At 45.3% G+C, this 26017-nt stretch overlaps 2 protein-coding genes across 2 annotated transcripts; both read right to left on the bottom strand.

Moving 5' to 3' along the window:
• Positions 1–3013: 3013 nt before the first annotated feature.
• LOC308461880 (uncharacterized protein) lies at positions 3014–10796 on the bottom strand. Its single transcript, XM_080979048.1, has 2 exons — positions 9211–10796; positions 3014–5553 (listed from the first exon to the last, which is right to left on the bottom strand). The coding sequence occupies exons 1-2, from the start codon at positions 10152–10154 to the stop codon at positions 4527–4529; spliced, it is 1971 nt and encodes a 656-aa protein (XP_080835174.1). The 5' UTR covers positions 10155–10796; the 3' UTR covers positions 3014–4526.
• A 2033-nt stretch (positions 10797–12829) lies between these two features.
• Positions 12830–25743, bottom strand: LOC308461766 (zinc-binding protein A33-like). Its single transcript, XM_080978906.1, has 7 exons — positions 25418–25743; positions 24718–25222; positions 22115–22210; positions 20704–20940; positions 18249–18271; positions 17632–17756; positions 12830–14644 (listed from the first exon to the last, which is right to left on the bottom strand). Exons 2-7 carry the CDS (start codon positions 25192–25194, stop codon positions 14094–14096), a joined length of 1509 nt encoding a protein of 502 aa, XP_080835032.1. The 5' UTR covers positions 25195–25222; positions 25418–25743; the 3' UTR covers positions 12830–14093.
• Between the last annotated feature and the right edge of the window lie 274 nt (positions 25744–26017).

Below are 26017 nucleotides of genomic sequence, written 5' to 3'. Positions count from 1 at the left end.
GACTGGAACGTGTTTATTGAGTATATGGAAAATAAGTGTGTACAGCTGAAAATGCTGGCAGTGTGAAGATAAATTCAGCAGAATAAATAAATCTTGATGGATGTACCATAATAGTGGAAAATTGATTTGAATGGTTAATGTAAAATATGCAGGGATGTAAGATATTTAAAATGAACCATGGAAAGAGAAGAAAGGAAGTTATTGGATTTTTATTTTTATTTTTATAATGTTTTTATTCAGTTTTACAACTTACATTTATATTCAAATAGTAAGCATAATCATAAACATATAGGATTTCCTGAATCCTTGGACTTCCCTGCGCCCCTCCATGGGTTCCATTGTCAATCTTTTTCAACTGCATTCCATTTTTACCATAGTTCTTGTTAGATTACAAGTGTTGTTACAATCCTGCCAAAGTTTTTAGTTGTTTACAGTGTTCTCCAAGTTAACTTATAAATGCTTCCCATACTTGTTAAAGTTTCTGTCTTCTTTGTTTCTAATTTTTTCAGTCATTTTCGCCATTTCGGCGTAGTCCATCATCTTTATCAACCATTCTTCTCTGGCCAGGACTTTAACTTCTTTTCATCTCTGGGCCAAAAGTATCCACGTTGCTGTCATCGCATACATGAATAGTCTTTTATGTTCCTTTGGTATTTCTGCACCTATAATTCCTAGTAAAAAAAAGCTGGGGTTTTTTCACAAAACTCATTTTAAACATTTTTTTTCAACTCATTGTATATCATTTCCCAGAATGCTTTTGTTATTTTGCACATCCACCACATACGGTAGAAGGTGCCTTCTTTCACCTTATATTTCCAACAGATATTTGAAGCAATTCTATACATTTTTGTTAGTTTAGTAGGTGTTAGATACCAATGATACATCATTTTCATATAGTTTTCCTTCAACATACAGCATTCTGTAATTTATTTATTTTTATGATATTTATTAAAATTTTCAAAGGATACAAAAATTACACAAAAACAAAGAGTAAAAGTACAAAAAATAAAAATACAAAAAAATAGAAAATACAGAAAAAAGAATAAAGAAAAAACAAAACAAATTCATTATTTTCAGACCCTTAACTGTCATTACCTTCTTTCTTAGACCTCCTCCTCCTCCCTTCCTTTGTATTCTAGTTATTAATTATCCCAGCAAATCCTTTCCCCATGTTTCATAAAATTCTATCATTACCTTACCCTCGACTAATTTAATCCTATCTTTCTATAATAAAATAAACCTTAAAGTTTAAAACTTAAGTCTTAACCTTACCAGCTTCTTGTGATCATAATAATAATATTCTTTCATAATTCTTTATGCATCTTTGCTAAAGCCAGGTAATTTCTTCCAACATTTTTCTATCATTCATCAACTTTGTAAAACATTCTAATAATAAAAAAAAAAGAAAGAAAGATATAAACAAGTCCAATCTTTATCCAACGTCCCTTTCTCCTGGTTCCGGGATTTGTCAGTCCTTATTAACCCGGTAACCTTATGTCCGAGGCCCTCAAGTCACTTCCATGGCCCTTCCGCAGCTCTTCTTCATACTTATAACTGTAATTTCCCTTGTCTCCTCGTGATAACTCCAGCTTGACAATGTCTCTTGCTCGTGGTAACTCCAGCTTAGTAATGTTTTTAACCCTTCTCGTCAGATCAGACCCTTTTCCATATTCATCGCTGCATTCCATGTAATATTTAAAAGCATGTTTCAAGGGCCCTCCAAAGTTGAGAGCCCCCACAGTCCCAATCATATCGCAGCCCATTACCATATTTAAAAGGTCCAGACATCCCAGCATAGGGGGGTCAATCCAGCCCCCCATTTCCAAGCCACACCGAACTTTCCCTTTACAGATCTGGCTTTTTCCAAGTTCATTTGTCCAGTCCAAAGGATCATACTCCTGTTGGGTCTGTTCTGTCAAAACACACTGCTGATTTAATGCCACAAACTCCTGTTCTGTCAAAACACACTCCTGGTTTGAATCCTGAGTGGGCTCCACATATTTTCCCACAGTCTGATCAAGACATTCCACTGCCTGTTTAAGATTTCTAGTCGAAATGACCATCCAGTTCACCTTATCATGTAATTCTTCCAGTAGAGCATTTGTTTTGTAAAGAACGCGCACCAAGGTTTCTGAAAACATTGTTCTGCACAATCAAACACTTTCCCACGGTTATTTTGTAACAGATGTCAATTCCCTGGAGTTAGTTACAGTTTCAAAAGCTCCCCCAAGGGGGAAGACTTATATTTATTTTTGCTACAAAGTTTCCCTTTTTTTTCCAAAATACATAGGATACTTTGTCCATATATATTCCTTTAGAGTGCGAAAGGGAACAGTAGAATCACCAAATTTCTCTTCTTTTAGCTGTCTGTCAAAAAACAATTATCTTGGTAAACTCACGTCAGTCCTGACACCCCCGCTCCAGGATCAGGACGGAGGAAAATAACTTCCTTTTGCAGTTACTTCAAATAGTCCAAAAAAAATATTCCCAATTTAAAATGTTGAAATCATTCTTTTAAAAACGATTTTCTGAGCTCTAGTGTGAATTGCCTTTGCTTTGTTCTATTTACAAAAGAATGGAAGGGTGACTTCCTGTTTAGCCCTTCCCGCTCCGTACCAAATTCAATAGATTTTTTTCTTTTATAGTCCGATTCTGTCCTTTTCACAAATCTTTATTTAATATCCCATTTGTTCAAATTCTAAGTACTCACGGGTGTTTGTTTTAAAGCCCAAATTGTCCCAGGAAAGAAGGCAGCGCTCTCCGGCAGCAGCTATGCGGCTTTGCTCCACGGAAATAGCGATTGACTCACAGCACTACGCCGCTTCCCCCTCCTCACTTCGGAGCCCGTTAGTGGGTTCCTTGGCGGATTGGGGGGCGCTAAAGGTGCCCGCCGAGTCCTACGGTCACAGCTTCGCCGTAGCGGAGTAGACCCTGTTTACCACGGAGCCAGTCCCTCCAGTTCAGAGGGAGTCCGCCATTGCCGGTGACGCCACCCCGGAAGTCCGGAATTCTGTAAATTTTAAATCTTCCCTCCGTAACTTTTCCCAAGATGAAAATTGTATATTATGCCCAATATCTTTTGCCCATTGTAACATTACCAATTTAACTTCTTCATCTTTAGTATACCATTCTAGCAACAGCTTATACATTTTTGAAAGTAACTTCACATTATTTTCCAGTACATCTTGTTCAAACCTTGAAATTTCCTTATTAAATCCATTCCTTTTATCCATGTTAAATATATCATTTAATTGGGGATATTGTAACCTATCAGTTACTAAGTGTCTTATATCCTCAATTTTTTTTCCTTTTTAAGTGTTGTTCTGCTTCCGTTAACAGCTCTTTATAGGTTGCCCATTCACTTTTTGCATTTAACTTTCAAGGATATAACTTCCAGTGGGGAGAGCCACCCTCTTGTAGTTTTTTATAATATTTTGTTGATAAACCATCTGACCCTGGTGATTTACCTAATTTTGTTTGGTTAATTACCTGTTGCAGTTACATTGTTGTTATTGGTGCATTTAAATCATTAATTTTCTCTTTAGGAAATTTTGGTACATTATTCTGCTTAAAATATTCCACAGTTCTGTCCTTATTTTCTTTACCGGCTAAATATAGCTCTGTGTAATGTCTTACAAATTGTCTTCAAAGAGAAGTCATTGGATATTTTAAAGTTTGTAAAACGTTTATTTGAAAATAGTGGTTGAGGGTGTGGTTGGTTGTCTTTGGTTGGCTTTAGTGAGAGTTGTTTTTGTGTGTGAGCCGGGTGTGAGCGTGTATTTTTGAATCATGTTATCCAGATTGATTCGTATGCTGTTGGAGGATTCTCGTTGTTCTCTTGTTGGGCTGTGTATGTGATAAAGGGGAACCAAACCGGGGTGAAGGCGTCTTCCTCTATTTGTCCCTGCGTCAGTTTCAGTTTCTCAAACTTCTTTTTTCTGGGCCACACTTTCAGAATAAAAATTACCTCGCACCACACTGAATTGTTTATTGATGAGAAATACATTGGAAAAGGAAAAGGAACAGCTCCCAGCAGTGCTTGATTTATAACATAGAACACAACTACTTCATAATATGTTCATGGGACATCCAGAAGGTATTAAACAATGCAGCTACATAAGAACATGAACCATTCCCAAAATATAATACTCAGTGTCCTTGGATATTCTTGCCACACTTGCCATCCTCTACTGCCACACCAGTGTGGCACGCCACATCCTTTGACTCACAAGATATGCGGAAACATAAACCTTTAACTGAAATGACCAGAGCCACAAGGAGAACCAAGAATAAAAGTCTCCATATTACATCAAGCAAAATGTTCAACCAATTCCTGGTGTCTAGAGAGACTGATGGGAGAGAGAGTTTTACAATTTTTTTCTTTTTGGTATTCAAAAAAATCTCAGGAAACTGAGACAAAGGGTTACCTTTTTTTTCCCTTTCGAAAAATGGATATACTGTACTACTTTTCCTTGGCTCAGAATTACTTATGCGCCCATTCCAACTTAACTGAGAAATGCAAATAACTAAGCCACACATTTGCTCTTTAAGCATTTATGAACTATTACCCTCTTCAAGGCCCCTTTCACCTCCTTATTTCTGAGACTGTAGATCAAGGGGTTCAACATGGGTGTAATTACCCCATACAACATGCTCACCATCCTGTCCTGATCTGGATGGTGGCTGGAGGAAGGCCTTAAGTAAGTGAAGAGGATTGTCCCATAGAAGAGGCCCACTACCATAAGATGAGAGGCACAAGTGGAGAAGGCCTTGCGTTTCCCCTCGGAAGAACGGATCCTAAGAATGGTGGAGATTATGTGGATGTAGGAGACCAACGTCACCAGAAAAGCCCCCACACCCAAAATTCCACCAACAATGAAGACAACCATCTCAGCCATATAGGTGGAAGCACATGATAAGGCCAAGACTGGAGGGATATCACAGTAGTATTGATTGACTCTACTGGATCTGCAGAAAGGTAGAGTGAAAGTCATTACCGTGTGCAGAAGGGAGTTGAGGAACCCTGTGACCCATGTACCAGCAGCCATCTGAAGACACAGCTTCTTGCTCATGATGACCGTGTATCGCAGAGGGTTGCATATGGCCACATAGCGGTCATAGGCCATGACAGCCAAGAGGATGACCTCTGTCCCTGCCAAGGCTATCAGGAAATAGAGTTGCAGCACACAGCCAACAAAGGAAATGGTATTGCTCGCTGACAAGAGGCTCTCCAGCATCTTGGGCACTGTAGCTGTGGGGCAGCAGATGTCCAGCAGGGAAAGATTAGTGAGGAAGAAATACATGGGGTTGTGCAAATGAGAGTCAGCTGCTATGGCAAGCAAGATAGCACCATTTCCTATTAGGGTGACCAGGTAGATGAGCAGAAAGGCAGCAAAGAGGGAGAAGCGGACAGCTGGGAGATCAGAAAGTCCGGTTAGGATAAATTCTGTCACTAGGGTGCCATTCCCTATTTCACCATTCAGAAAGGAGCTTTCCTGGAAGAGTTTGGAAGCATAAGAGACACATGAAACATGTTTAATGCTGCAGACATATTAGGGATTGAGATGAGCTCCAAGAGGATCTCTCCAAATCGGAATTGTGAGAAATTAAATGGGAAAATACAATTCAATGTAAGGGAATGTGAAGTGATGCACATTGGGGCAAACGATCCAATATTCACATTTACCTCAATGGGGTTTGGACACTGGGTCAACATCTTTACTAAGCCATCAATTTACAACCCCAAGTTCTCTTTCCTGGTCAGCCACTGGCAGTTGTGACCCCATGTGTAAATATGTGAGGTTAAGATTTATTCATTATAATTTTTTTCCACCAACATGCATCACTTGTTTACATTTAATTGTATTTCCCATTTTATTTCACTCAGTTTGAGTAGGTCCTTTGGAGCTCTTTGCAATCGCTTTTTGTTTTAATGGCACTGAACAATTAGTATCATTAACAAACTTGGCCACCTCAATTCTCACACCTGACACCTCATCACTTAGGAACAAGATTAAAAGCACAGGTCCCAATACTGAACCTTGGGGGACTCCACTTTCTGAAACTCTCCAGTAGGAGAAGTGTCCGTTTAATCCTTTGCTTTCTTTTACTTAACCAATTCCTGATCTGCAAGAGTGTTTACCACCTAGCCAGCTGAAGCATTCTGGAGAACTCAAAGATTTGCATTCCATCCCATAACGTTTTGTTTGGCCTAATAAAGCCTTTGCTCTAATATGGATTTTTGAATTTTTCTGTGAGAATTCTCATCTAAGGCATCTTTCTATTCACCTGAACATCCTTTCCAGAACATTCCATGTACCACTCCCATACCATATAACCTTGCCATTGAGGAGCCTTGCTCCTTCTCTCTGTACTAGCTAAGGGCTTATCTACACTCACCTTTCCTCCACTCTTTCCAGTCACGGTTCCCAATTTAAAGTTCCATGTCTGAACATCGTTTGTTTTTTTTTACTCCAGAGCTTTGCCTGTGAAAGCCGACTCTCTAAAGCTCAGTAGGAGCAGACAGCAATCTGTGGAGAACCCAAATTGATGTTTGCTCTGATTGAGCACTGAAGAGTAGGTTTCCACAGGGAAATTCTGAGGCAAAAAAAAACCTCCACGGCTTTTAAACACTGACCTGTGCCTGGAAAGAGTGGAGCAAAAGGTAAGTGTTCCCCACTTCCTTCATCCTTGACCTTCATCATAACAGCCCCATTAAGCCAATAGCTAATACACACTTGCAATGACTGGTGCATATTCATTCCTCCAAAGGTCTTGCTTAAGAATTCCTCTCATCTGCCTTGAGATCAAGGAAGAGTCTGTTCCTCCAGCAGCCCAGCCTTTCCCTTTAAGTCCCAGCATGAGGAGCACAAGGGAATCGCAGGCGCCAGAGCTCTGCCTCACTGCCAGCAAACATCTCTTTATGTCTCCAATGACCAATGATGAGACAAAAAGGTGTCCTTGATTTCCCAGCACAGTAAGCTGCAGTCCTGTGAAAATTATTCATTCCAGAAGCTGCTCCCTGTACTGTTAAGGGAATACAGTCTGTGTTTTATGTATTCAAGTTCACCAAAGTCTGAAGCAGTTCTGGTACACCTTTCCCCCCCCCCCCAAAAAAAAAAAAAGTTCAGGAGCTGTAGAGACTAGTCCTTCAGGTTACTGAAGAGAGTTTTTTTGTGCACTTTTATCGTTTCTTGTGTGCAAAGGCATACCTAGGCTCCCTTGCACCCTTCACAAGGACCTGTATTGGGACCTCTGAAGCCGGAATAGACTGGGGACCAGAAACTCAAAAAGGTTTCTTTTCATTTCCTTTCATGCCCCACCAGTGACTTTCTCCATGGTAATCACGGTCTGGGCTGCTTCCCCTCCTCCTCCTCCTCCATCGGTCCATTTTCTGAGCATGCAGGCAGGCTCCTAGCCACTCTGAGCCAGAGTGGAGAGTCACGGTTTTTGTGCTCCCCCTGGCCTTGACCTGACCAACTCCTAGGTGCACCCCTGCATGTGTGTTTGAGTTTGTTCTAAATAAAGTAGTTTGGCCAGCATCCCTCCTGTAAAGAGTGCATCTTACGCTCCCCACAGTTCAGCTACTTCCCTCACAAGCTTAAAAGGCCACACCTAGGGAGCCTGAAACCAAGCCCAGTCTATGTATTTTGAGTCCTTATAAACAAGTGTCTACAGATGCAGCTCAGTCAACTTCTGAATGAGCCCCAGAGGAGTTATAAAACTGTGAGGAGATTATGTTGAAGCAGTTATGGAAACAGTTATGGAAGGTCATTGCTAAGGGTAATGAATGTCTACAAAAAAAATTACATATCACTTGGGAAGATAGGCAAACTAATGCCAGTGTACTGGAAGAAGCAAAGATCACCAGTGTTGAAGCAATGATTCTTCAACATCAACTTCATTGGACTGGTCATGTTGTGTGGATGCCTGATGATCGTCTTCCAAAGCAACTACTCTATTCTGAACTTAAAAATGGAAAGCGTAATGCTGGTGGTCAACAAAAGAGGTTTAAAGACTGTCTCAAGGCAAATCTAAAAAAAAATAGTATAAACACCAACAATTGGAAAACATTGTGAGCACTCCAAATATAGAAAAGCCTTTACCAAAGGTGCCATGGACTTTGAAGATGCTCGAACTCAGGATGAAAGGGAGAAACGTGCTAAGAGGAAGGCACTCTTGGCAAACCCTCACCATGATCAACTCCTATCCAGAAACCTATGTCCCCACTGTGGAAGGACGTGTGGGTCCAGAATTGGCCTCCACAGTCACTTACGGACTCACTATTAAAACTGTGTTTATGGAAGACAATCTTACTCAGCTATGAGTGATCGCCAAAGAAAGAAAGAAGCCAGCTCCAGCTCCTTTTCTTAGGGCTTATCCACATTTACCTGTTGTCTCGCACTTTCTAGGCAACAGGTCCGCACTTTCCCAGTCCATGTTGAACCAAAGGATGCTTGTGTTTTGGTTTCATGCTCTCGTGCGAATCAGCTCCTTCCCGCAAGAGCTCAGAACCAGAAAACGAGGGTCCTGGTTTTGATCAGCAAGATGTTGGAGGTATGCCATACGCAATTGCACCATGACCCCTCTCCTGCCCCTCTGTGCCTGGCAAGAATTATAGTTAATGATTTGTCTACTTTGTCATGTTTCTCCCAATGAACCTCGATTATCTGAAAAACCATGATCCATCTCCACTGTCCCCCAAAGTACCTAACAGGGGCATTCTGTGGTGCAAATTAAATGATCAGAGCATTACCTACACTTACCTCCTTTTGGTATTCTGGTTAGTGTGAGGGTTGGGTCATCTCTACCAAACCAACCATAATTTGTCCTCCAGTAACACAGAGCCAGAATCTCTGTGGGAGGCAGTTCCCCTAGCATAGGGGTGGGAACCTGTAGCTCTCCAGACGTTGTTAGACTTCCAACTCAGATCAACCTCAGCCAGTATAGCTGAAGGTTAGGATTTATAGGATTCATAATCCCACAGCATCTGGATTGCCCTGCCCCTGCCTTAACCCAGTATTTGAGCTCAATTCCGTCTAGTATTCATGTTTCCTGAACACAGGGAAGCAGCTTGGGGCTATTTAGAGGCACATGTCCTCAGCAAGTGTGGTAAGAATTTAGATGAAAACAGGTTTTCTGTCAGAAAAGTTTTATTCAAAGATTTATTACATGGGTGGTGCCCTGAGGTACCATCCCAGCGACGATCACTTTTTACATTCCACACAGCACAGTTTCCTACCCATAGTTTTCATCAAGGCCACTTTGACCTCCTTGTTCCTCAAACTGTAGATTATGGGGTTCAACATGGAGGTCACAACTGTGTAGAACAGGGCCAGCAGCTTGTCGCTCGACGCCGAGTAACTGGATTTGGGCCTAAGGTACGTAATGATGCCTGAACCGTAGAACAGGGAGACAACGATGAGATGGGACGAGCAAGTGGAGAAGGCCTTACGCCTGCCCTCGGCTGAGGGCATCCTCAAAATTGAGGTGATGATGTATACATAGGACGTGAGGATCAGAAGGAAAGGGGCTGTGATGAAAAGTACAGCCACCATATAGACTGCAATAACGTTCATTGAAGTATCGCCACATGCTAAAGTCAGGAGAGGAGGGATGTCACAGAAGAAGTGGTTGATCCTATTGGGCCCGCAGTAGGTCAAGCTAAAGACATAGTTCGTTTGACCCAGTCCAACCATCACTCCCACCGACCACGAGGCCACTGAGAGCTGGGCACAGATGCCTCGGTTCATGACAACACTGTACCGCAGCGGGTTGCAAATGGCCACATAGCGGTCATAAGCCATGGCAGCAAGGAGACAGCATTCCGTGATGCCAAAGAGGGTGAAAAAGTACATCTGGGTAGCGCAGCCCCAGAGAGAGATCCTCCCATTCTCCGACAACAGGTTAGCCAGCATCTTGGGGACAATGGCTGTGGTGTAGCATATTTCCAACAGCGACAGGTTCGTCAAGAAGAAGTACATGGGAGTGTGGAGGGCCGGGTTTAACTTGATCACGGTGGTGATGATAGAATTCCCTGCGAGCGACACGGTGTACATGGAAAGGACCAGTGCAAAAAGGAGCATTCGCAGCTGCGGCAGCCCAGAGAAACCGACAAAGATGAACTCGCTCACCAGGGAAGAATGATTGCCCATGGACCGCAACAGAGAATGACTCAGCTGCAGAAGATCGGAGACATAGATGGTGAAAGCTAGCCCGTCGCAAATGATCTACAGTTCTCTTCCCATTGCTTAGCACAGGGCTTACCCACACTCGCCTTTGCCTCTCTGTCCAAGCAAAGTTCTGTGTCCAAGTGTGGTTTTTTTGCTCCAGAGCTTTTCCCACAAAAAAACCCCCTGCTCTTCAGCATTCAGTCAGAGGAAACGTCAATTCTGGTTATCTGCGCATTGCTGTTTGCGCTGATTGAATTTTAAAGAGCGTGTTTTTGCGGGGAAAGCACCAGAGTGGCAGGGAAAGGGTGCTTGGACGCTGTGCTTTAAAGTGTGGGCCATGCCTGGAAAGAGCAGAGGAAAAGTGGATAAGCCCTGGCAGAGGTTTCAGGACTTAATTTTAACTTATCTGATGCACACACTCTGACTTGGAAGTCCCCCCTTTTAGCGTCAGGTGTATGGGGTTGCGGTGTGGAGCTAAGGTGAAGAAAATATACATACACAGGATTTCAGCAGGAAGTTACAGGTTGTGCAAATGTTGGGAACAAAGCAGCATGTCCTCTTTAAAACTTTTGTGGGAGCAAATAGTATTGAGAGCGGCATCACATATAACCACGGCAGTACCCCGATGAGGAAAGGGACGTGGATGGCGCTGTGGGTTAAATCACAGAGCCTAGGACTTGCAGATCAGAAGGTCGGCAGTTCGAATCCCCGTGACGGGGTGAGCTCCCATTGCTATGTCCCAGCTCCTGCCAACCTAGCAGTTCGAAAGCATGTCAAAGTGCAAGTAGATAAGTAGGTACCGCTCCGGCGGGAAGGTAAACGGTGTTTCCATGTGCTGCTCTGGTTCGCCAGAAGTGGCTTAGTCATGCTGGCCACATGACCCGGAAGCTGTACACCGGCTCCCTTGGCCTATAGAGCGAGTTGAGTGCCGCAACCCCAGAGTCGGCCACGACTGGACTTAATGGTCAGGGGCCCCTTTACCTTTACCTACCCCGATGAGCACAAATAAACATGAATGGACAACAGAGGGGACTTTGAAGGATCACATGAACTGAATATGCTGCGATTCTTCCTCATGCAAGGAACACATTTTGCCACTGATCAAAGGAAAACACAGTACCTGCACCTTGGGAAACAAAACTGTTCACTAACCAGGCATCTAATCTGGAAAGAAAAGACATCTAACACATTTCTTTCCCAGAAAAATTGACCCGTGGAAGACCTCTGATCATCCTCTGTGACAGTCGGTGTTTTCAGGATGGGGAAGGCAGAGCTAATCCGTTTTTCTGTTTACAAAAATGAGCTGGCTGATACTTCTGGAAAACTCACAGGGAGGACACGAAGACAGGAGCTCAGCTGCATTGTTTGTCCCCAGTACCTGATCTTCTCCAGAAATAGACTGCACCATGGAGATCATGTTTTGCAACCAAGACTAACAGCTGTGGATAAACCCAGCGTCTGTTAACTTGCCTAATATTTGAACTATCACATGGTGATCTTGCTACACTGGAATTACACCAAGGCAATTTTTAAAACTCAAAATGAAGTTTTGAAATCAAGTTTTGACTGATCAATCAATGCATACTTTACAGCCTTAGGGGGTGACTCAGTGGAGCATTTGCCAAGGCTGGCTGCAATGCCAAACCAATTTGTGGGGAAACACTAATCTCCAAATGAACTATAGAATGCAAGTTCTGCTGAAGGAAGCCATTTGGGCCTGTTACTCTCCAGATGTTGTTGGATTACAAATCCCATCATCCCTGACATATTGAGAACTGAAGTCCAGCAACATCCGCCCAGCAGCAGGTTGCCTCAAGCAAGATTTTTAAGCTGAACGTCTTTGCACTCAGATACCGTGCATATAGCATTATTCTCTTGAGTTGGATCCCTGTAAAATTCTGTGTGAATGACTATCGCGCTTTAGTGGACACTATATGTGTGCTGTTTCAGAATGCATCATAATTATTCCAGAAATCTAGGAGTAAAACGGCTCTTACATCTTCCAAGCATCCAAACAAGCAACACCCAAACTGATGCCTCCCAAGAGCAGATATAAATATAACAGATCAAGGAAGAACTGAGCCACAAATGCCTTTAGAAAGGTGCACTGGTGTTAAAATTTAAACAACATCCTCCCTGTTCAGACACACAGACAACCTGCACTCACCTCTGAAAACATGATCCAACCCATCATTCTGAGAAGCCTCCAGGCTGATCTGACTGATACCTTTCTACCATCACCTCTTCCTCCCCTGAGGCGTCATCAGTAGACCCTCCCTTTCCCAGAAGCATCTAGGTATAACAAGTCTCTTTGGGTACAGTTTCTGCAGGGATCTGGCCCTCTAGCTCCCTTAGATGCTTGTCAGACAAAGCTGTGCTGTTGGCAATTGTCTGAGGACACCATTTCGCTTTGTCCTGTTTACAAGAAGAGAAAGGAATCTGAACAGCCCAGAAAGGAGGGTCGCATCTGTACTTCCGGAAGTTCCATCTCCCATCAGCCCCAGCCAGCACAAGCCAACAGTTGGGGATGATGGGAGCTGTACCTGGGTGGGCCGCAAGTTAGCCAATGCTGCTCCAGAGTTGCTGATATCTTTGGCAGAGAGTAAGCTAGGGAGACTAATCCTGGCTTTGCACAAACACACACACACAGGGCTCACTGCGATTAACAGGAAACATTTTATTCCAATGGCAAAACGCTTCAACTTCTGCCTTCCTCTGCTGCTAAAATAAAAAATGAAATGATGCTGTTGTCAAGGTGGCAGTTTTGGAGATGTTCAGAAAGGCATCGTTTGCTGAAGCTACGGGATGTTGGTGCTGCCCTCTCCAGGCTGAGGTCATGTGGCTTTAATGTGTCTTACATGTACATTTAGAACAGGCTTCCTCAACCTTGGCCCTCCAGATGTTCTGGGACTACAATTCCCATCATCCCTGACCACTGGTCCTGCTAGCTAGGGATCACGGGCCAAAAACATCTGGAGGGCCAAGGTTGAGGAAGCCTGATGTAGAAGTTTCCCCCTCTTTGCTAAAGTAGGAGGATCAGTCGGTGTCTCTAAATCTGACAGTCCGTGGTTCCCATTTCAGAGCCGAAACGTTTAGCTTCTGGCTGCTCAACCTCTTCAGTCAAAATTGCAGATGTGTGGCTTCTAAAACATGTGCGTAGGTCAGCTGTCGTTTTACCTTGTCCAGAACTTCATCATTTACTTTCAGGTCTCTTTTCTGCCCTCCCTCCCTCCCTCGTCCTATATCACTATCCTTATCTGTGCCAATATTTCCTTCAAGGCAGTGCCCCAGGTTCTGATCCACCACAGAACAATGCAAGTTCCTATTATACCTTTATAATAATAATAATTTATTATTTATACCCCACCCATCTGGCTGGGTTTCCCCAGCCACTCAGAATAATAATAATAATAATAATAATAATAATAATAATAATAATGCAATAAAACATCAAACATTAAAAAATTCCCTAAACAGGACTGCCTTCAGATGTCTTCTAAAAGTCCTTATTTCCTTGACATCTGATGGGAGGGCATTCCACTGGGCGGGCGCCACTACTGAGAAGGCCCTCTGCTTGGTTCCCTGTAACTTTGCTTCTCGAGTTAGGGAACCGCCAGAAGGCCCTCGGAGCTGGGCCTCAGTGTCCAGGCTGGATGATAGGGGTGGAGACGCTCCTTCAGGTATACTGGACCAAGGCCGTTTAGGGCTTTAAAGGTCAGCACCAACACTTTGAATTGTGCTCATTCTTTCCTTGGGAAGCTCAGAGCAACTTTGCATGGGGCGCCAGTGGTTTCCTAGCCAGGCACCACCTGGTCCAAGCCAGGCACCACTCTAATCCAGCAACCCAAAATGAATTAAGACCGTTTGCAAATCAAACAGGGTCCTGGCAGGGCTTGATGGGACTTCCAGGTATGGCCCTTGCTATGCCCGCGGGGACAGGAGGTGGAGGGCTTCGCCGTTGAGCCCGTCCTTGTTGACTCCAGGGCTGAACATGGGGTAGAGGCGCTCGGAGAAGATGTCCGAAAAGGTGTAGATGTGGAGCATGGTGTCAGCATCGTAGAAGGAGACCTGCCCCGCTTCATAGTCCAGGTAGACCCCGACCTTCTGGGGCTTGTCCTTGAGGGACAGCAGCTTGGGGGGAGACTCAAGGGCCTTGTATTCACTACCGTTCCTCAGCCAGATGGCCCAGAATCCATTGCTGGGCTTGACTTTCACTTTGGCTTCCTTCCTGTTGACGGACTCCTTGGCCACGCCAATGTCCCAGCTGGTTTTATTCCTCACCTCTACTTCCCAGTAATGGCGTCCTGAGGTAAATCCCTGAGAGCCCAGCACACACACGCACTTGCTGAACCTCTCAGGCCCATCAGGGACCTCATCCTCAGGGTTGTCTTCCAGACGAACGCTATGAAGGTCCTTGGAGAGCACAAGGTTGGGGTGGTTGGTGGCAGGATCCAAGGTGATTTGACAGGGAGCTGTTGGGATACGACCGACGTAATGGTTACCGACACCTTACATTACATTCAGAAATGTTGGATGCAGGAGAGATCTACACTAAACAGACTGTCCATTTTGTACCTCAGAGGTGCCAAAAGGAGTTTCTGGGCCCAGCACACCGCATGTGCATCAGGCACGCCACCCTTCTCACACAAAGAGGACTTGTATCTGCGTATCATTTGCTTCACATACAAATTCGTATTGTCTTTGGCAAGTAGGGTAGAGGGCCCAGTGATAAATCAGGGGCCACACACAACAAGACAGACAGAGGACTCAGCTACATCAGTCAAAATGCAGCGTTATAAATGTGTTATAACACTGTGACACCGGATGGGACTGTAGAGCTAAAATCGCAACTCAGTGATATTCTCAATTGTGAGCCTTACAATGGTTTCTCGCAGAGCATTTTCACGGCGTGTTTTTTAATATGTGTAGATCTAGCCACAATGTCAACAGGAGAAACTTTTCCTGTAATTATAGTCCCAGTCTTTATAAGGCATAACCTGTTAAATTTCTGCCTGCCACATAGTGGTTAAAGCAGGCTTCCTCAACCTCGGCCCTCCAGTTTTGAGACTACAATTCCCTGACCACTGGACCCACTATCTAGGGATCATGGGAGTTGTAGGCCAATAACATCTGGAGGGCCGAGGTTGAGGAAGCCTGGGTTAAAGGCAATAATAATAATAATAATAATAATAATAATAATAATAATACCCTGCCCATCAGGCTGAGTTGCCCCAGACACTCCGGGTGGCTTCTGACACATATAAAAACATTTTAAAATGTCAAACTTTTTAAAAAGGTTTAAAGGGCTGCCTTCAGTTGTGTAGTTCTTTATTTCTTTATCTCCTCAGATAAAGCCTTGCTCTTCTCTATTGTCCACCCTAAACCACACAAAGAACTCAGGTTTCACGAGTTGCAACCCAGTTGTGTTAACTGGAGATCTTTCGTCAGCTGGCACTCGGTACAAGGGCAGGCATGGCACTTCACAGAATCATAAAACTGTAAAATTGGAAGGGACCCCAAGGATCATCTAGTCCAGCCCCCTGCAATGCAGGAATCTTTTGGGGCTCAAACCCACGATCTTGAAATTAAGGGTCTCATGCTCTACCAGCTCAGCTTTCCCAGTTTGCTTCAGATGGGGTATTGGTCAAAAGAGATGCAAGATTACACACACACACACACACACTTTTGGATAGATGGTGGCTAACAGACTGAGGTTGAATCCTGACAAGACAGAAGTACTGTTCCTGGGGGACAGGGGGCGGGTGGGTGTGGAGGACTCCCTGGTCCTGAACGGGGTAACTGAAGCCCACTGAAGGACCAGGTGTGCAGCCTGGAAGTCATTTTGGACTCACAGCTGTCCACGGAGGCACAGGTTGATTCTGTGTCCGGGGCAGCTGTCTACCAGCTCTATCTAGAACAGTGTTTCCCAACCTTGGGCCTCCAGCTGTTTTTGGACTACAACTCCCATCATCCCTAGCTAGCAAGACCAGTGGTCAGGGATGATGGGAATTGTAGTTCAAAAACAGCTGGAGGCCCAAGGTTAGGAAACACTGATCTAGAATACAGGCTGACACCCTACCTACCCACAGATGGTCTCGCCAGAGTGGTGCATGCTCTAGTTATCTCCTGCTTAGACTACTGCAATGCACTCTACGTGGGGCTACCTTTGAAGGTGACCCAGAAACTACAACTAATCCAGAACGTGGCAGCCAGACTGGTGACTGGGAGTGGCCGCCAAGACCACATAACACCGGTCTTGAAAGACCTACATTGGTTCCCAGTACATTTCCAAGCACAATTCAGAGTGTTGGTGCTGATCTTTAAAGCCCTAAATGGCCTCGGTCCAGTATACCTGAAGGAGCATCTCCAACCCCATCATTCAGCCCGGACACAGAGGTCCTGCACTGAGTGCCTTCTGGCGGTTCCCCCACTGAGAGAACCGAAGTTACAGGGAACCAGGCAGAGGGCCTTCTCTGTGGTGGCACCCGCCCTGTGGAATGCCCTCCCATCAGATGTTAAAGAAATAAACAACTATCTGACTTTTAGAAGACACCTGAAGGTAGCCCTGTTTAGGGAAGTTTTTAATATTTGGTGAATTATTGTATTTTAATCTTTTGTTGGGAGCCTCCAAGAGTGGCTGGGGAAACCCAGCCAGATGGGCGGGGTATAAATAATAAATTGTTGTTGTTGTTTGTCCTCACAACCTTGTGAGGTAGGTTATGCTCAGAAACAGAGCTTGGCTGAAGTCTGCGTAGTATATTTCGGGGCCAAATATAAATTTGAAGCTGGGCATCCCTGGTCCCAATCCAATACCAAACCCAACCTTCCCCAGCTGGTGCTCTCCGGACAGTGTTGATCTACATCTCCCATCATCCCTGACCTTTGACCATTCTACCTGGGGTTGATAGGACTTGTAGTCAAAAAAGTCTAGGGGCACCAGCTTGGGGAGGGGCTGCTCTAGTTACTATGCCACACTGGCTCCTCTGCATGAAACAACATTTGAACTAAGACACTGAGGTCCAGCGCCGAGGGCCTTCTGGCAGTTCCCTCACTGCAAGAAGGAGGTTACAGGGAACCAGGCAGAGGGCCTTCTCGGTAGTGGCGCCCTGTGGAACACCCTCCCAATAGATGTCAAGGCAATAAGCAACTTACTTCTAAAAGACATCTGAAGGCAGCCCTGTTTAGGGGAGTTTTTAATGTTTAATGCTGTATTGTGTTTTTAATATTTGGTTAGGAGCCGCCCAGAGTGGCTGGGGAAACCCAGCCAGATGGGTGGGGTATAAATAAATTATTATTATTATTATTATTACTACTACTACTACTATTATTATTATTATTATTATTATTATCATCAAAGCAGAGCAGCTCTGGCCTCAAGTGGCAGATTTTGCCACAGCATCACAGAAACAGTTTATGCCAAGCTGTTGTGGCAATAAAGCCTCATCGCTCCAATACTTACAAGGTCTCAGAGCTGGAAGCATCTCCTTCCACACCATGTACTGAATAGGGCCCTTAAACTGGCCCAGGCTGAACTCACGGGCGATCACAGGCAGTGTGGATCCTTTGTCATCACTAGGACAATATCTGCAAGAACAGGAAAAAGATCGTATAAAGTAGAATCCATGATTATGAGTGTCACAAGCTGCTCTTTATCTCCACCTAGTGGCCATATCTGAAAGTGCTGCTCTTTGCACTAATGCTCATTTAGCTCCTAAATAAGAGTCATACTACATTATTCAAACATGGGAGTAGTTGCTAGTGTGGATTAATCAATGCAAAAGGCACTGGTGTTATATTCCTGATCTAGCAGGGAATGAGCTCTAGTTGTGGATCACAGATCATGAGTAGAAAACAAACAGCAGACAGAGAAAGTGAGAAGCAGAGTTTTTTTAAAAATCGTTTTTAAAAGTGATGGGGAGAGGCAGAAGATCCAGGAGCCACAAAAGACCCTGGCCCACCCTCTAACAATATTGCTGGCACAGCTCCAGTTGCATCCCCAGATGAAGTCAAGTAAATGCATGTTTGCTGAGAGGGTTGAGAACAGAAGCAGGAGGTTCAGTCATACGGTCTACTCACTTTTCTGTGAAGGCTTTGATGTCCTGCAAAAAAAGAAAAGGGAAATCTTAGAGAAGTTCTGACCATTTAGAATATAGTTTTGTGGATATCACAGAAGCTGCTTGAAACAGGACATCTTAAATTATTTTTCATCACCCTTATGGGTTTCCTACCTTCCTCCCACAGAAGCCCCGAGTGTCATGCAGCCATCACAAATGACAATCGCAATAACACCCATAGCTAAAATAGTAGCTAAAACCTATATCAAAACTCAAAAGTGGCACCGTAAATACGGTAATACTTAAGCTAATGGACTCCTCACTGCGTCTATGTACCAAAGGTTTGAATGAATGACTAAATGCATCTTCAAGTGACGCTTAACAGTTGTTAACGACGAGGACAGCCAACTTTCCCCCGGGCTGGGAGTTCCATGAGCGGGACAGCCACCACCAAGCAGGCCCTACCTCATGACACCATCCCACGGGCCATACCTCTCGACAGGACCATGGGCTGGGCCTCCCATGACGGTCACAGAAAATGGGCCAGCCCATATGGAGAGAGGCCATCTTGGACCCCAAGCCATCACAAAACTGGTTGTAATATCCCAGCCAAGGTCTAAAGCAGGGGGGACACCTCAGGCCTCAGAGGCAAGGGGCCAAAAGTAGTTCTCCAAGCTTTTTTTGGGTGTGAAACCAGCTGTACAAAGGCAAAGATTCATATTTGTTGCTCTGCCCACTTTTGCCCCCTGGCCACGCCCACGAGAAGGAAATGCAGTCCTTGATCAGAAAAAGGTGATCCACCCTTGGGTCTAACGGAAGCTAGCAATGCAATTGCCTGTCACACGAGTCTTCTCATGACCTCATCCAAAATGATGACTGGATTTGTGTGCTGCAGCCGGATTATATAAATTGAGGCAGTCATGGTGACTTTCTGTAGCCTAGGGCTTGCTCAGCAAAGGAAACCCTCTTGCTGGCTTCAGTGGCAGAGCTGGTTTATTCCATGGGGGTTTCCTTCCCCCACAGTCAAAGCTTTTAAAAATTACTTCAGTTGAACCTCTCTTTCTTTTCAGCAACCCAGTGCTCTGGTGGTTTACAGCTTGTTATGGAACTTTAACTCAGGTATGTTCATCTGGTGCCTTTGTTATACGTCTTTAGGCACCAGGCAAAAACGTTCCTCTTCACAAAGGCCTTCGGCTGATTAATATTCTACAGCCTTTAAAATGGGGGGGGGGGGATTGTTTTGTTTTAAGTTTTTAATTTGTGCTTTTATTCTGAATTTCTATCTTGTGAAATGCCCCAAGGTGTATAAATTTAATAATTAATCCCACCCTCTCCAAAAGGGTTTGCAGTTCTTCCAAACTTCGCATCACTGGCAGCATAGTCACCATTTCTGGGCGATCATGGGTGCCAAGGCACGCACAAATTTGGGTGCCTGGCTGGGCAACTAATAATTATTTTTTTTATACTTATATTTTATTTTATTTTAATTTAATTTAATTTCCCTGCCCATCTGGCTGGTTTCCCCGCCACTATGGGCAGCTCCCAATAGAATATTAATAATAATAACAAAAAAGCAATAAAACTTCAAACATTAAAAGCTTCCCTAAGCAGGGCTGCCTTCGGATGTCTTCTAAAAGTCAAATAGTTGTTTAATCCCTTGACATCTGATGGGAGGGCGTTCCACAGGGCGAGCACAACTACCAAGAAGGTGTGGTGGCGGGGCATTCAGTCGGGCCCTTCCGCTGTGACAGGGGGCTCCATCGGGCCCTTCTGCTTCGGCGCCAACATATGACATCACGCACGCGTGTGACATCACACACACGTGCCAAGCACCCACAATGCTGGGTGGAACTCGGTGCGCCTGATGGGCAGATTTCATTGGCTCCACTTTCCACCTCTTAATACGCATCCTTTTCAGGTGACAGTTCCCCCTACGTCCCCTTTGTACACAGGTACAGATTTGTCATACCTTCTGCTCGATCATAAAAAGCAAAGAGACACATTTCGTTTACGTGATTTGTGCAGGATCTCAAGTACCTCTGGGAGACCATAAAAAGGTAAAGGGACCCCTGACCATTAGGTCCAGTCGTGGCCGACTCTGGGGTTGCGGCACTCATTTTGCTTTATTGGCCGAGGGAGCCGGCGTACAGCTTCCGGGTCATGTGGCCAGCATGACTAAGCCGCTTCTGGCGAACTAGAGCAGTGCACGGAAACGCCATTTACCTTCCCGCCGGAGTGGTACCTATTTATCTACTTGCACTTTGACATGCTTTTGAACTGCTAGGTTGGCAGGAGCAGGAACTGAGCAACGGGAGCTCACCCCATCGCGGGGATTCGAACCGCCGACCTTCTGATTGGCAAGTCCTAGGCTCTGTGGTTTAACCCACAGCGCCACCCGCATCCCTTCTGGGAGACCATACCTGCCTGCAATCCAGAAATGATGCCCTCCCCATAGATTTGTTCAGAGACGCACTGACCTTCAGGAAGGCTTCGGGGTCCAGCTGCTCCTCCAGCCGTGCCTGGATCTTGGCCACTTGTTCCTCAGCCGCGCGAACTTGCTCCTGCCCGTTGCGCTGGTTCCTTTCCAGCTCGCTGAGGAGGAGCTCTTCCTCACGCCGGATCTCCCTCCTCATCGCTGCCTCCTTCTCCTGGAGCCACTGGTGAAGCTCAGTGAACTGGGCTGAGAGGTGCTGCTCCAGGCGGAGGCGCTGGGCCTTGAGAAGGAACAGCAATGGTGGGGAAAGGAGGATGTGTGAGCAATGGACACTGGCTCTGTTCTGGCAGCCCCAGTGTGCTTAGAGAAAAGGGACTGTTTGTGGGAGGAAGCCAGCAGCCCAGAGTTACCCTCCCAGACTGAACTGGCTGTTTTTTCCTTCGTTTAGAAGTAGCAGCAACATTACATGCATTTTATAATAATAATAATAATAATAATAATGTATTACTTATACTGAGATCCAGTGCCGAGGGCCTTCTGGCAGTTCCCTCATTGCAAGAAGTGAGGTTACAGGGAACCAGACAGAGGGCCTTCTTGGTAGTGGCGCCCACCCTGTGGAACACCCTCCCTTCAGATGTGAAGGAAATAAGCAGCTATTTTATCTTTAAAAGACATCTGAAGGCAGCCCTGTTTAGGGAAGTTTTTAATATTTAATGTTGTATTGTTTTTAACACTTGATTGGAAGCCGCCTAGAGTGGCTGGGGAAACTCAGCCAGATGGGTGGGGTATAAATAATAAATTTATTATCATTATCATTATCATTATTATACCCCACTCTGGCCAGGCCTCCCCAGCCACTCTGGGGGGCTCCCAACAAAATTTCAAAAACACAATAAAACATCAGTCATTAAAAACTTCCCAATACAGGGCTCCCTTCAGATATCTTCTAAAAGTCAATATAGTTGTTTTTTTCTTTGTCATCTGATGGGAGGGCATTCCACAGGGCGGGCGCCACTACCAAGAAGGCCCTCTGCCTGGTTCCCTGTAACCTCGCTTCTCGCAGTGAAGGAACTGCCAGAAGGCCCTCGGAGCTGGACCTCAGTGTCCGGCCTGAATGATGGGGATGGAGATGCTCCTTCAGAATAATATTTTATTCTTTTTTTCCATATAGAAAATTGTTACTCAACAATTATATTCCAATTCAACAAAACTAGTGACTTTCCGCTCACCTGACATCGATGTTTATAACCCAAATTACATGTGATTGCGCTTTAAGGTTCCATTTCATCTAATGTCATCCTCTCAGACATGTTTCTTAATAGATTCTGCTGTTTTCTTACACTTCAAACCAAGCATTAAATGCACATTAAAAAGCAAAAGCGTGTGTGCTGAAAGTAACATGCAGCTTGGCTCCATGAAACAAGGGCAGAAACATCAAAGAGGCTTGGACTCACAGAGATTTCTGGAAATTTCTGGGCACTCTGCTCTTGCAGCAATTTCGCCGCTTGGGCTCTGGATTCCAGCACCGTCTGAGCAGCTGTTAGGACCTCCTGCATGGAAACAGACATGGCAAAGAATAAACACAAAAGGGCAATGAGAATCCATTGGCAACTGCTGCTCATGTAGGGTTGCCACTAGCCACAGCGATCAATAGCCTGGTTAGGGGGTTTTGTTTTATTTTTTGCTTGCTTGGAATTGGGGGGGGGGGGAGAGTTTCTGGAAAACCAAAAGCCAACATTAGCCCACTTTACCTGCCATTAGAGGAGACATAAACTTTATGCTGGGATCCGTCTCTCAAAGAAACACACCCAGTTTGTTGTTATTAATAGGGCATGACTTTCTCCCTGGCAATATTTCAAAAAGTGAAAGAGGGGTTTTTTTGTTTGTTTTGTTTTTGGCCAATATTTTGAGCTTTAATTTTAATGCAATTCACCAAAATCTACACTGCCGACATGGGCTGCCATACGTCCGGATTTTCCCAGACAATTCAGCGATTTCCACCCGGATGCTGCTTATGAAGTCTATGTCCGGGAGATTCTGGATGTACGGCAACAGTAAATTAGAAGTGGTTCCAGCAACATGAACGACACCCTCTTCAAAATAAATGGCCTGCAATCCTTTCTTTTCCCACCCCCTTTCCAAATTTGGCATGCTCCTTTTCACCAGACGCTGCCATTTTTTGAGTGAAGCCTGTATTTATTAAACTGCATACTGTATTTAACGAAGCCATCAACCTGAGTTACAACTGCCCAGCACGTAGCGATGTCTCGCCTGATTTTAATGACTCTACAAGTGATCAACGCTTGCAACAGCTTGAGCAAGAAGGCAATGCACACCCAGAGGTGCCAGGGCTCAGAGTTAATGCAAACCAGCTCACCAACAAAGAAAGTCAGGGAGTACTACAATATATCCAAAACAATGGGAGAAATTGGAAGGATCTCAAAAGAGAAGATAGATAGGGACTGGAAGGTGTTTAAAGGATACTTGCAAAACCATATTGAAAAATCAGAACTCTTATTAGAATAAACAAGTTCCGTTTTAAATACTGGAATACCAAATAAGATGGATAACAATGTGTAATAGAAAAAGAAGCATGAAATTAGGTTAAAGGTGTGTGAAAGAAAGTAATAGAAGTGGAAAGAAATTGCAATTGAGTAGATTGGAAGTCTAACACAAAGGTGGGGTGAGGGGTGGTGGATGGTGATGGGAAAAGGAATTATCTGTGGGACTGAATGTAAGTATGTCTGAATATTTTTAAGGATTGTATGAAATGTATGTTTGTATATTCACAATATATGTGTATTAATGCTGAATCATTTTAACAATAAAAACTTTTTAGAAGAAGAAGAAGAAGAAGAAGAAGAAGAAGAAGAAGAAGAAGAAGAAAGTCAGGGAAGCAGTCCAAAGAGTGGCAAGGTACCTGGACCTGAAACTGAAGGGATCCACTGAGTGAATTGCAGCCGACTCCAGGGCATCACAGCTAGGGGAGATGTTTGGAAACATACAGCTAAAGCAGCTTGAGATGATCATGTGCAACTCTGAATCACATCTAGGAAAGACTGTTTGCCTAGAGTTGTGAAACTGAGCTCAAGGCTCAAGTAACAGGCATCCTTTTTTTCTCAAAAATGAGTAATGGTCAGGTGATGTGTGAGCCATTCTTCCACTCTGAGACCCACAGGTATCATAGGTATCATAGAATAAATTGCACATTCAGATTAATCATGGGGAACAGCCCCATGGAGATTGCAACACATCAGACCAAAAGGTAAGGAACTCATTGCTTAAAAGCTTCCTGAAGCTTATTCTTCTTTCTTTCTCTTAAACTCCCCACACATATTAAGCTAATATATAAGAGACCCAAAGGTCAGCTCTTTCCTATCTATGTTGAGTACCACTCTGAGCTCTACAGACGAAGGGTGGTATACAAATTTGCTGAGCTGCAAAAATTAAGCTATAACGTCCGGCAAAGCAGAATTCTGGTTGCATTGACTGACGCTGAAAACTGGACGGTCCTACGCAGTGCAAGTAGCGAAATGGCATGGCACCCACTAGTGGCACAACAGGCTACTGCAGCCAGCAACAACAGGCGGTTGTGCAACAGGGTAGAAGTTTGGGGCAGAAATCCCAGGTCCCGCTCAGTGGAATAAACAGAAGCACCACAGCCACCCAGTTCAGCCCTGCTGTCTTGTCATTTTTTGGAAGCCAGTTAAGTAATAGGCATCATTGCCTAAAAGCGGATGAGTGTCAGATCTAGCCCATTTTCCCCCCTTTAAACCCCAAGATCTCCCAAAGACTCACAGTTAAATAAAAGCCTAGGCTGGGGGTTTGGAAGCTGGGGGTTGTTTTCAGGCTCAGTAACTGAACCCAGTCCACAGTTCTTCCACATTTGAGTATTCAAAGGCAGCTGGATGGCACTAGGATGGGGGAAGTCTGATCCACCCTGGATGCTTTATCTGAGATTCCTGCATTGCAGGGGGTTGGACTAGATGACCCTTGGAACCCAACTCTAGGATTCTATGATCTAGCACTATAGGATGCTTGAGCGCCGCCTACCGACCTTGTAGCGCTCCACAGCCCCGTCCAAAGGGATGCACTGGTGCCCCCAGTGATCCGGCTGCAGCGCCCTCACCAGGCAGCCGTCGTCGGCGCAGAAGAGCAGCTCTCCCTGCACTTCGTCGTCCAGCAGCCCGTCGGGCTCGGCGTCTTCGTCGCTCGCCCGGGCGGACAGAGTCTCCAGGGTCTTCCGCGCCAGCTGACCCAGGACGCGGTTGGCCGTGAATTTCCCCCCCGGGATCTCCCGGCGGCACTCCGGGCACGTGGGCAGAGGCGCGTCCTCCCCGTCGCTGCTGCTACTACTGCTGCTGCTGCCGCTGCCTCCGCCGCCTCCGCCGGGCACCTCTGCCCAGTAGCGGGCGATGCAAGGCTGGCAATAGTTGTGCCCGCATTCCAGCATCACGGGGTCCCGGAAGAGCTCCAGGCAGATGGAGCAGATCAGGTCCTCGGCAAAGTGCTCCACTCCCGTCGGGGCCGCCATGGGGATCTCAGGCCTTTCCTACACAGCCCTGGAAAATGTATTTATCTTTCTCTCTCCTTGCTTTCCTGTTACAAAGTTATTTTCTTCTACTGTGTGCAGGACACCGCCAGCCTCGTCCTCCTCTTCTGACTTTTCTATTTTTCAATTCTCCCCTTTTTATCTATTTGCTCTTTACTGTATGCGCAGCTCTGTTACTCCTTTAAAAAAAATGGCTAGAAATTACCTTTTTCTACTTCCTTCCTTCCTTCCTTCCTTACTGCTCTCTCTCTCTCGTCTTTTTTCTGTTCCCCTCGGTTCCTTCGTCGGATTTCCCCTGATCCTCTTCGCTTCCACCCCGTCGTCTGCTCTCGCCTCTCTCTTTCACAGACGGTACGAGAATCAGTACAGATTTCTGGGCGATTCTTAAAACGGTTTAAAGGTCTCCCACTCCGTCCGACGTCCTTATTTGCCGCCTCTGCTGCCTCTTCGACCCCCGTCTTTAAAATCTCTCTCCTTTGGGTCAAGGAGCCGCCCCGCCACTCCTTCCTTGCGCCCGCCCCTTCGGTGCCAACATCCAGATGCATCACAGCCGCGCCAAGCGAGGGGTGCCCCGCCCGCCCCGCCCCAGGAAACATCTGGAGGCTGGAGGGCATCAAACCGGTTCCAGGTGAGAGAAGAAAGCAGGTAGTGGGAAGAGAAAGCCTTGGAGTCCCCTCTCTCTCCGGAAGTCCTGAGAGAGGAGACTAGAATCATTGAACTGTAGATCTGGAAGGGACCACAAGGGTCATCTAGTCCAACCCCCTGTAATGCCAGAATCGTTTTGCCCAGCGTGGGCCTCAAACCC

The sequence above is a fragment of the Podarcis pityusensis genome (genome assembly GCF_964106645.2).
Source record: "Podarcis pityusensis genome assembly, chromosome: 13".
NCBI lineage: Eukaryota > Metazoa > Chordata > Lepidosauria > Squamata > Lacertidae > Podarcis > Podarcis pityusensis.
This window is presented reverse-complemented; position numbering and strand designations above follow the sequence as displayed.